At 48.0% G+C, this 11,247-nt stretch overlaps 1 protein-coding gene across 3 annotated transcripts; it reads right to left on the reverse strand.

Annotated features, from left to right (window-relative positions):
• Positions 1-427: 427 nt before the first annotated feature.
• On the reverse strand, positions 428-10,882 carry lmnl3 (lamin L3). 3 transcript variants are annotated; one of them, XM_076884019.1, is made up of 12 exons: positions 10,351-10,881; positions 6,872-7,028; positions 6,122-6,247; positions 5,868-6,038; positions 5,674-5,799; positions 5,321-5,541; positions 5,025-5,244; positions 4,018-4,125; positions 3,799-3,915; positions 3,513-3,623; positions 3,362-3,422; positions 428-658 (listed from the first exon to the last, which is right to left on the reverse strand). In XM_076884019.1, the coding sequence occupies exons 1-11, from the start codon at positions 10,758-10,760 to the stop codon at positions 3,387-3,389; spliced, it is 1,803 nt and encodes a 600-aa protein (XP_076740134.1). In that variant the 5' UTR covers positions 10,761-10,881; the 3' UTR covers positions 428-658; positions 3,362-3,386. The 3 variants fall into 3 exon arrangements, with proteins under 3 accessions (XP_076740134.1, XP_024659300.2, XP_076740178.1); XM_024803532.2 differs by lacking the exon at positions 3,362-3,422 and having other exon boundaries at positions 10,351-10,880; XM_076884063.1 differs by lacking the exons at positions 3,362-3,422; positions 3,513-3,623 and having other exon boundaries at positions 10,351-10,882.
• Between the last annotated feature and the right edge of the window lie 365 nt (positions 10,883-11,247).

An 11,247-nucleotide genomic window follows, 5' to 3' on the forward strand; every position in this document is an offset into this window, starting at 1 on the left:
GTCTGTGCTCGATAACTATTGGTCTGTGAAAGCGGCCTGCTTTAGTCCAGATGTGCTGAATGGATGCATCCCGACTGAAACGCAGGTGATTCCACAGAGCAGCAGCTGGACCAGCAGCGCAGCTTTCAGAGTTACTGAGAAAAGAGAAAACAACTACAGTTTCCGTGTCTCGGTGCGCCATCATCCAGGTAAATCCCCAAAGGTGGATTCTGTTCATCTGGACGTCTCCAGTGGGAGAAATGTTTCGTTCCCATGACAACCACACCAGTCTACCCACCCAACCTGCAGCTTTTACCCAGAAGCTGAGCTATGAAAATAACCCAGCACTTTAGGGTGCGGTTCCCCTGCAGCATCTCTGCATGCTGCTGGAAATAAGCACAAGTTGTATTTGTTTAGAAACTTTTAGCTTTATTTATTACACTTCAACAAAAATTAAAATCAAAGCTCCTGTCGTGAAGCGAGAGCGACGAAACGTGAGGGACACTGTTGCTGTAAGGCAGGTGAGGTCATCTCACCGTCCTACTGTAAATAAAACTACTGGAGCCAGAAAGCAGCAGTCTGAGGCCCGAGCTGCTCCAGGGTTTTTCAGACCGCCGTCGAGGTCGGTGGCAGAGAGCAGGCGTCACATCACAGCACAAGTGGTCTCCTTCGAGAAATCCTGAGGGGGACAGAGCAGCAGCGTTATCGTCATAATAAAGGTCTGGTTAGTAGAAAGCTCGCAGGAAGCAGAGGGCGGGGTGGAAACCTCTGGATGTCCAGATTAATGAGCATTACAGGCTGAACCTTCAAAGCCAAACAAACCTGAGGGCGTGATGTGCAGGGCGGGGCTAATCCTGCTCACTGTACCACAGCAGGAGGCCGCGTGTTTGTGTTTGGAGTTTCATTTTCGCCGGACGGTCAGCGCTCGCATCTTAAATTCCTCCACAGCTGAGAAACTGATGCTGGTCATTTATATTTATCCCCTCGTGACGCGGTTGGTCTCTCACCGATCTTTTTAATAATCGTCGCCTTTCCATTTTAGGTGAAACCTGCCCGCCTGCTGTTTAAAACGTGATTGTCATAAAGCTGAGCGCTCGTGGAGGAAAACTCGTTTAAATGTTCCTCTCGTTTACTTAAAAGATCTTTTAGTTTCTTTTAAATGATGTAATTACAGATGCGAGGGCCTGGTCCAAAGAGCAGAGGTAATCTAAGGTGTTATTTGACACCATATTATTACTCCTGCTCCACCTGCTGAACCACATCCTCACCGTCACTTCCTGCTCCAGCTCAGTCTGGTATTTTACAAAGTTTTTCACCCGATCTGGTAAAATTAGTGCGCTCCCGTTCACTCGACAGTTTACCTGCATCTTTATTCAAAGATGTCTTCCAGTCGATTGGTCCCTGTGTGCTCGCCATAATCAGCACTGCGTCTGGTAAAGTCCTGCTTAAAAAAAAAGCCAAGTTCGACTCTTCTCTTCTTAGCAGTTACAGACGGATCTCAAAGTTGGTGTTTATCACTAAGAAAAGCTCGAGGCCAAGCAGCTCTCAGCAGTTTCAGACAAACAGCGTTCGTGTCATGTTTCAGTCGGACTTTCGTAGAGCTCATTCTACTGAAACAGCTCGTCGCAGAGTCTGCAGTGACATTTTCATGCATCATTTTGCATGAAAAAGGTTTTATTCTGCTAGTGTTGGACCTCACGTTGGTATTTGATACGGTTGACCGCCACATGCTGCTCGATAGGCTGAAATATTGGGTCGGCGTATCTGGATCTGCCTTGGACGGTCTGAACGATGCTCATCTGCGGTGTTTGCAAGTGCAGGTCATCCTGCACTTCTCTCAGCCATCGTGTGCCACAGGGTTCTGTACTGGGCCCCTTATGGTTTCTAATAGATCTACTTCCTGTATTGAGCTACTTTAAGAACATTTGCCATCACTGCTATGCAGATGATATTCAGTTGCACATTTCTGTTAAGCCCCGAGATGTTTCTAAGCTGCACATCCTGAATTAGTGTTTAAACCCCATCAAAGGTTGGATGGCTGACAACTTCCTCCGACTCCAGTCTTTCCTTCATGAAGGAAAGACTGGAGTCCTTGTAGGTGCTCCTGACAGATTTGCTCCCCTTTCAACATTTGTCAAATCGTCTCAGGAACCTCGGGGTAACCTTTGACCCGCTCTCACTTTGGATCTTCCTGTTAAATCTCTGGCTCGGTCCTGCTTTTATCACTTAAAAATTGCCAAATTAAGTCCTATTGTATCTCACACTGAACTGGAGACGGTCATTCATTTCATCACATTTGATTGCTGTAATTCATTGTTTACATGTTTAAGCAAAAACTCCCTGAAACGTCTGCAGTTTGTTCAAAACGCTGCAGAAATGCTTCTTCTCACGTGTTGCTGACACAGCTGCGTTGGCTCCCCGTTGAGTCCAGTTCAAGATTCTGACTGTAGAGGACTTCATGGACAAGCACCTGCTGACATTACTGAATATCTTCAGCCCCGTGTCCCCCGGAGGTCATGTGATCAGGCCCTACTTTTTATACAGCGTACGAGGCTGAGAGCGACGGGAGACAGCTCGTGCCACGGCAGCAGAACAGTGATTAGTTAATCGGGGTGCGACAGGTGGGTGCTGGGGTGGAGCAGCAGCAGCACGGACTTCTCAGATGCAAAGTTTTCAGATGACGATGCGTTTGTGCTTGGAGCGGGTCGCTTCTCTTTCTATTCGCTTTTACAGAGCATCCAGAAAGTTCTCACGGCCTTTTTCCAAGATGGAATACATTCACTCTTAATCTCATGGGTTTAAATTTTTTTTAATACATTTGCTTTTATCACTTCGCCATAATGGGGTGCTGCGTGTAGAATTGAGGTGAAAAATGAATTTAATCCATTAATAATGATGCAACACGACAGAATGTAGAATAACTGGAGCGGTGCAGTGAAGCAGTGATGCTTTCTGGAGGTACTGCAGGTCCTCGTGGACGTGCAGACTGTAGCTCTACTCTGAGTCCTCAGCATCTCTAGGGATGCGCCCAGACATCCTTCAGACGATGCTCCACTCTCTTCCACAGAGACCAGGACAGCATCCACATCTCTGCAGTCACTGCACACAGCTGTGTCAGTCTTTCCCTGCCTGGAGTGGGCGCTCCACCCTGTCTCTGCAGAGCACCATGGCCTCAGATTTGAAGGCGTTAATTCTCTCCTGTAACAAACTGACGGCCTCCAGCTTGCTCAAACTACACTTTGAGTTTACTTGACGAGTGAGCTGCGCTTTCATCAGCAGAGTAACTGGGCTGCGTGATGGATGAGTGAAACAAGCCATGCATCTGGTTATGGGAGCAGGCGAGGCGAGCGGAAGAGCTGAAGCTACTTTACCCCCCACCTACCGTCCAGGCCGAGCGTGGACCGCACTCACGACACCGAACAACACTTCTTTTTTCGCTTTGGCTGCAGCGCAGGTGGGAAAACAAAAGCAGACATGAGGTCTGAGGTCCTGCACTTGGTCCTTTTTTGCTTGAACATTCCCCCTGAGGTTACCTGTCTCTGGAAGCGCTGCATTTCACTCCCCGTGACAAACTCCTCATCAAACTCCAGCCCAGTGTCGTCTTCACCCCCACCCAGCATGCACAGCCTGCGCTCGGCCACTTCCTGTTTAAATCAAATCGCAGTAATACAAACATATCCTGTACAGCTGTGGAAGGTGCCACACTTCAAAATCATCACCTAAAAGTTTCAGAGTTAAATAAAGTGTTCATGTTACAAAGCATTACTTTCAGCTTTATTGTACAGGTGCATTCTGGGAGGTGTGGTTTATTTCCTCTACCTCGTGGTTGGAGTTCAGGAGGATCACCCTGATATCAGTGATGACCCCCCAGCTCTTGTGGCCCTGCAGAACCAGGTCACTGGGCTCCACCTCCACCTCAGCGCCTGCTGCCCAGATCTGACAGGTAAACGCACACGAACACGCACACACACTTTCATTGTGTTTACAGTGATTACCAGTGGCGGTCAATAAGTCTTCCTACAATGTTAAAGGACTCACAGTGAGTGTCTGCCCACCAGCCAGGACGCAGGAGGCGGGAATGTGAAAGGTGATGTCTCCAGCGCCGGGGTAAACCCGCCGGACCACCCACCCACCCAGAGACTGCTCCTGGAAACAAATGAGAAACAAATTAAAGAGTCATCATCTCGACCCTAAAATGGGTTTTCTCAAACTGCAGAGCACGCCATCGTGACCCTGTAGAGATTAAAAAATAATAATAATAATAATAATTGTTTGCACATATTTTACATGAAGGCTGCTCCAACACCAGCTAGCTTAATGTCCTGAGATCATTATATATTATTAAATGTAATTACAGATGAATTACTGCAGTGCTGAACGGGTCGGGGTGGGCTGTGGAGCTGGGTCAGTGAGTGATGGAGCGCATGAAGAACCCGGGCGGGTTGCTGGCTCTGTGCAATATTGACATTATTGTAGTTCATGTAACAGTTTTTCCTCCCACTAATGGAAAGTTACACAAAATCGTTAACAGCAGTGTGCAGGAGGTCATCGGAAGCAGACCGCTCCACTGAGAGCGCCACGCCACACTGACCCAAGCTGGTCGTGCATCCCTACACAATTAAACCCACAGGCATGAAAACATGCAGCCAAGGCAGAAGCAGCAAAACCTGCAGTTCCTCCAACATCCAGCAGAGGGAGCAGCGACTCCATCACAGGTGTTAAACATGTTTACAGCCTGATACACAAGCTGCTACATTCCCCCTGTGCTAACATCTGTATGGGGAGAATATTTTATTTCTAAATAGCAATATTACAGTTTGCCTTATTAGGGGCGTGGCCTACTTGACTGACAGGCGAACAGTGACAGCTGTAGCTGCAAGCTGTCTGCTAGGCTTCACCTCTGCAGACCCTGAACTGGACCTCTGGGCGTGTTTGTGCTGCTTTTAATGAAATCATGTGACCAATAATGCATGTTCTGCATCCAATACCAAGCTGTCAAACATCCTCCAGCTTGACCCGAGGCTTTACAACCCGTAAAGACTTACTTTCTCTGAGTTGTTCTTCAGTCGAACATATTTTCCATCCACGTCAATCTCTTCTACACTCACGGCGCCGCGCTCCATCGAACGACTGGACATTTTGTAGGCGGGCGAGCTCCCCGACTCGCCTTCGTATTTCCGTTTCTTCCCTCTGGGCTTTCGGCCGCTGTGCTCGTGCATTCGAGGTATGGATGTCCGCTGCGAGGGGCTGGGCGACAGCTTAAACCTGACAGGAAACAGAAACAACCATGGGAGCAAAAACACCTGAGACCCAGGACCCCTCCACTCACACGCAGCCATACCTCTGCTCCTCCACCTCCAGCATCTTCCTGTAGGCACTGATCTCCACGTCCAGAGCTACCTTCACATCCATCAGGTGCTCGTAGTCCTCCAGCTGACTGAACATCTGGGTTCTCATGTTGAGCAGCTCCTGCTCCTTCTGACTCAGTTTGTGGTGCCAGACTTCCCGCTCCTTGTCCAGAGTCCTCTCCAGGTCCTGGAAGCGGTTCTCCAGAGAGATTTTCTGACAGAGAGAGGGGGGAACATTAAGACGAAGAGCGTTTCCCTCCACATCAGAGGCTTTTTCTCATTTTGGTGCAGAAACTGCAGGAAACTTGGAAGCTGCACTGACGAGCACAGACCTCCCCCAACTCACTTCTTTTCTGCACTGCTGCAGCTGCGAGCTGAGGGTCTCCACTCGGACCTTAGTGGCGTCCAGCTCGTCTTTTGTGGCCGAAGCCACGCCGTTCTTCTCCAGCGCATCCTGCTGGGCGTTGTGTAGCTGTCGGGCACAAAGCAGCGTGAAACACATTTTTTAATATCGGAAAATAATCCGTGAGCAGCTCTAACCTTTGAGCCGAAAACCCGGTCGATCTCTTCTTTGTACTGCTGAAGCTGCGACTCGCTGTCCTGCCGCAGCTGCTGCATCGCCTCAGCCAGTTTGCCTTCGAACTCCCTCCTCCGCCCTGAATCCACCTCCACCAGGCGGCTTTCGTGTCTGCTTCGGATCTCCAGGATCTCCTATTTCAAAAACAAAGAGGTGAAACGGTGACGTGAAGATGCGCCAACCTGAAAATGTAGAAACTGGCAGCAGCCCGAGTTACCTGCTCACTGATGTTCTTGTGCAGTTCGAGCTCCTCTTTCAGTGTTTGCACCTGGTTCTCCGTTTCGACTCGCCGCAGCATCTCAGAGCTCAGCTGGTTCTTGGTTTCTGCCAGCAGAGCCTCCAGCTGGTGACACAAATAAGACGAACGTCAGAGCTGAGGGACTGACTGCACCTAACGTTGGACGATTAGGATTTTCAAATATCCGATTAGTGACAAACCATGAAGTTTGGGACCAATTTCCTAATTTTCACAGACACCGGTTGCAGGAATGCACTTTAACGCCACTGAATTTATTCAGAAGTTCAGCCGTCTTCACATCACTTCAGCCCCCGATGAGCTCAGAGCTGTGCGACCACCACAAACGGCAGCGCGGACAGACAGCCGAAGCCTGCCGGATTTCACTTCTTACCTGCGTACATCGCCATGGTAACTCGTGCTGTGAAGCCAGCCTGCTGCGGGGCAGGTGACGCTCAATCAGCCCAGTTACAGATTCAAGAGTAAGTGAAATTATAAGAGCGCTGAAACAGATGAAGCCTGATTGGTGGGCTGAAGCTAACGTGCAACCATTCATGTTTCAGATTCTACTTTTCAAGCTAAGCCAGGATTTCCTCACATCCTGTCAGACCCAACGGCGCAGGCTCGTTTTCATGTCCCTCGCCGCAGGTGAGACACGACGTCTCCGACGAGGATAACTGGTTGGGGCGTTCCACGCACGCTGCACAGTTTAACGGCGGCTGCCCTTCTTACTTGTTCGAGCTGGCTCTGCAGGTCGGCGAGGTCGCCGTTGAGTCTGCGGTTCTCCGACTGCAGTTTGGTGAACTCTGCGTCCTTCAAGCTCAGAGTCTCCTCAGCTCTCCTCAACTGGGCCAGCGCATTGGTCAGATCGCCCTCCTTCTTCTGGTGCCTGAAAGAGACGCGAGCACAACGTTATCGGTCGTGTGATACCAGCTGCTGCCCTCCAATGGCGTGTCCAGCGGGGTGGCCTGGGGGGGCACAGGCCACCCCCCCAACCAGACTGGCCACCCCAGGTGCCACCCCAAAGGCAAAACAATAAAATTCAATCAAATATCAAATGTCCGATTATGTTTTCACGGTGAAGCTCAGATATCCGAGTGTAAGTGAATGCAGCATCCTTCTGCGCTATGTGCATCACGTTAGCAAAGGTAGGAGAGCCAAGCACGAAAGACGGCACTGCAGGAAACAATTTTTCGGTGAAAGAAAATGAGGACAGAATAAATGTCCCGGTAAGTAATATCAAGTTTGTTGAGTTTAGTAAACTTCGGTGAAATTAGAATACCAAGGAAAAAAATAACACTTATAGAATTATTGCAGCCGTGGAATATTTCAGACAGTATGCTACTGAGGGCAGCTAACATAAGAGTTATGAGTTATAAGATATAATCTAAGTCGTAACATTGCTGTATGGAGCTGCAGATTTGGTTGCAGGTTAACATAGCTGGACTGGCCATCGGGCTTATTTGACTTATTTTTTATTTTTTTTGTAACGGCATGAACAATGAGAGGTGGTGGATTGGCCAGATGCAGGTCGATGTGTAGAAATAACTCCGTTGTTTGGTGGTGGCTATGGCGGGGCTTCCACAGAGGCAGCAGGTGGATGAGGGAAGGGGAGGCAGGAGGAGAGCCCCGAGGCAGCCGCCAGTCCGAGTGTCAGGTGAACTGAACTTCAGGTAAGAAGTTATGACCTGCAGTCTATCTGGGTCAGATATAAACCAAGTTTAGGTGGAGTTTATTTTCGTTGTGCTGACTTTTTACTGTCAGTTGCAATAACTCGTACTGCGTTCTAGCCAGCTTGGAGTTTTTATACAGCTGGGTGGTGCTATGATGTTACTGATAGTGAACTTTATTTTATTCATAAGGTTAGTAGAGTTGCCAACGGCTCCTTAAAAAAATGGAATGGTCCCTCATTCAGAGAAAATATTACACGTTTCGTATTGAGCTGAGAAGAGACGCAGTTTGTCCCGAACTTCAGCTAGAATGGAAAAAAGACACAAAGCTGGATTTATTCTGTCGTTATGCTGCACAGCTGCCTCTTCTTCTCTCATTCTCCCCCTGCCTCTCCTGTTGCTACTTCAATCATGAAACTGATCAATGATCAGCTGATCGGCTTTTCTCTCTTGTTTATTTATCTCCCACTTTGCGCCAGAAACAGGAAACCAGCGGATGTCGCGCTAAACAACAGCAGCACGTTTAAGCTTGATCAGCTGTTGTTAGAATGTATTTAATATTAATTTCTAGTATCAGCTGATGTTTGCTGGAGCCACAGCTGTAAAGCTGCTGGTCATGATGTCGGTTTGGATATGTGGTGAGAGGGAAACATGAAGATGAAACCAGGAGATGTCCTTACTGAATCATCAGAGCTGAACAGGTGATGGAGAAACAGGTTTACCTTTTAGGTGACATGAATGAGTTGAAGTTATGAACTGTTTCTGAGAGACAAATAACACCAGGATCCTTTTTTATGTAGCTGACAGCTGGTAACTGTGCAGGGGCGGGTCTAGCAAAGTGTTGCCAGGGGGCCAGGTAGGGCATTAACAGGGAGAGGTGGGCACAAAGAAATACTTTTCTTTCTTATTCTCATTTAAATATCTAGCTTTTATTAAATAATTATCTAAATCTTACAACCAAAGTTTTTATCTGACGTAAAATGTATAGAAATCATACATATACCAAAAAGACTGTACATCACTGTCACCACAGCGTTTGTTTTCATTCAAAGTCTTTATGGCTTTACTACCTGGTGGGCCGGTCTGTAGTCAAAATGCCCGATTTTCTGTCCCAGTCCAGCCCTGCAGGTTATACTGGCAGTGTCACCATGCCAGCTGACTGTATTTCATCATCAGCCAGTGTTGTTCTTTATCAATATTACCAAAGTTTACCATAAGGCAGCATAGAAAGTATTTACTTGCTTTCAGGTTTTATTCAAATGTTAGTCTTTTCAGTTGTTTCTCCACTTTTTTCCTGTTTCAAAATCAAACACCAGATTGTGAGAAGATTATCTTCTTTTTTTAACAGGCAGAGAAAGTTTTGCATTGGCATTGGCTAATTTGTCAATTGTTTGTTACAAATGTTCGTATTTTAATATTCAAAAATGTTTTTGCCCAAAACATATGTGCACTACATGTCAGTAAAAATACTATGCAAATATTGATGTCCTTGAATGCTGAGTAAACACTGACAAAGCACTGATTGTATCTCTTGTACTTTATCAACGCAGTATCTAAAAACTTTGCACCGTAGTGGTTAAAATCTCATCCCCCCCCAACAAAAATTTTCTAGACACGCCACTGCTGCCCTCCCCCAGCAGAAGTCTGTTAAACACAAAAACAAACCATCACAGGAGTCACTCAGTCAGGCCGGCGCTCACACTTCGGAGTTTCAAATGCACAGACTCAGATCCACAGACACTCACAGTCCACGTTTACCACGTTGCCTGACTTCATATCACCAGGATGTTTAATGAAACTGAGCCGCACCTGCTCATCTGCTGTCTGCGTACTTTAGAGCCTTTACAGCTGTAACATGTAAAAGTGGCTTTAACTGGACTCCAAGCACTCGAGTCACACCAGGGCTGCTTATCTGCTGCCCTGTGGAGGTCTGCAGGGCGAACACTGCTGCACACACTGACCTGTGTCTCCATCGGCTTCCAGTTCACCTCAGTGTCAATTTCAAGATCCTGCTTCTTACATTCAAAGCGCTTCATAACCTCGCTCCTCCAGATTCATCTTCTCCACACGTGCTCTGTTCTTCTCCAGCTTTCCACCTGCTCGCATGTCTACCCTGGGACTCTTTGGTCGTTCTGCGCCGACACTTTGGGATGCACTTCCACCAGATCTCCGGACTACAAACTCCCTCTGTACTTCCATCTGTTCAGAACTGCAGACCCTTCATCACGACTAGCTCTACCTTGTTTAGCTTTCATACTTTTTTTAATATTTACCTTATGTTTTTATTTTGTTGTACTAATGTAAGGTGACCTTGAGGGTCTTTAAAGGCGCATATAAAGAAAATGTATTATTATAACAGCGGGCAAAGTTCTTACAACCAGACTGAGGAAAGATTTAATCTCCGTGATGAGACAAACGTTTATGAAGGATCAATAATCAGCATCCATCAACTCCTATGAAGTTTTATAAAGCGGGGCGGAAACCATCCTCTAAATCAGAGACTTTCTGACTGCAGTCTGGTGTAACGCTGTGCGCTCCTACCTCGCCTGGAGCGTCCGGTGCTCCTCGCACAGATTCCCGTAGTCGATCTGCAGCTGGGCCCTCTCCTGGGCAAGGCCGTCCAGGGACTTCCTGACGTCGGCCAGCTCCTCCTCGTACAGCCTCCGCACGCTGCTCCTGGCCTCCTCCTTCTCCTCCAGCTTCAGCAGCATGTAGGAGCGTTCACTCTCCAGCTCCTGCACCCGCTGGATGTAGTTGGCGAGGCGGTCGTTGAGGCCCCGGAGCTCGTCCTTCTCCTGCAGCCGGGACAGGCGGGACGGGCTGGTACTGGAGGCGGACAGGCCGGCCGCCGCGCCGCTTCGCCGGCCGGCGGAGCGGCTGGATCGGCCACTGGAGGAGGAGGCGGCCGCCGGGGTGGAGGTGGCCGCGGGGGTACAGATGGGCGAGGCCATGACGGAGGTGCTCGCGGTAACAGCTTCACAGAGCCGGGGACGCTCCTCGGGACGGCTTTAGTAGCACAGCCGGCCTCACCTGCACGCAATCATTCCTGACGAGCTGACAACGGCACGAGCGCGCGACCGAACCGCGCAGGGCACATCCGGCTGACCTTTCAAAATAAAACCAGCAACAAAGTCTTGATTTTTTTTCTCCAACTTTATTTCATCAGAAACTTTAACAACAGGCATAATACACGTAGTGCAAAATTGTAATGCAGTGGAACAGCATGAATAATTAAACAAACAGGATAGAAATACAGATTAAAATGGGAAAAAGCGAGGGACACAGTGACTGAATAATTACAAAAACACATTAAAATATTACAAATATTAATGGTTTTTAAAGCTTTTGTTGTGAGAGGAACAAATTGTAGTCACATAGATTATGGATGTGGTGTTTGATTAATGAGCTCAAAAGCATTAGAGTCTTTCTCACCAAAGT

This window comes from Maylandia zebra, linkage group LG1 (assembly GCF_041146795.1).
Source record: "Maylandia zebra isolate NMK-2024a linkage group LG1, Mzebra_GT3a, whole genome shotgun sequence".
NCBI lineage: Eukaryota > Metazoa > Chordata > Actinopteri > Cichliformes > Cichlidae > Maylandia > Maylandia zebra.

What these genes read in the sequence shown, in the direction of transcription:
- lmnl3 (XM_076884019.1), bottom strand. Translation starts at nt 10,760, where the DNA reads ATGGCCTCGCCCATCTGTACCCCCGCGGCCACCTCCACCCCGGCGGCC. An exon ending in CTGGTGGGCAGACACTCACT is followed by an intron (nt 3,916 to 4,017) that starts GTGAGTCCTTTA and finishes TTTACCTGTCAG; the next exon opens with ATCTGGGCAGCAGGCGCTGA. An exon ending in TGCAGCGCTTCCAGAGACAG is followed by an intron (nt 3,423 to 3,512) that starts GTAACCTCAGGG and finishes CCTGCGCTGCAG; the next exon opens with CCAAAGCGAAAAAAGAAGTG.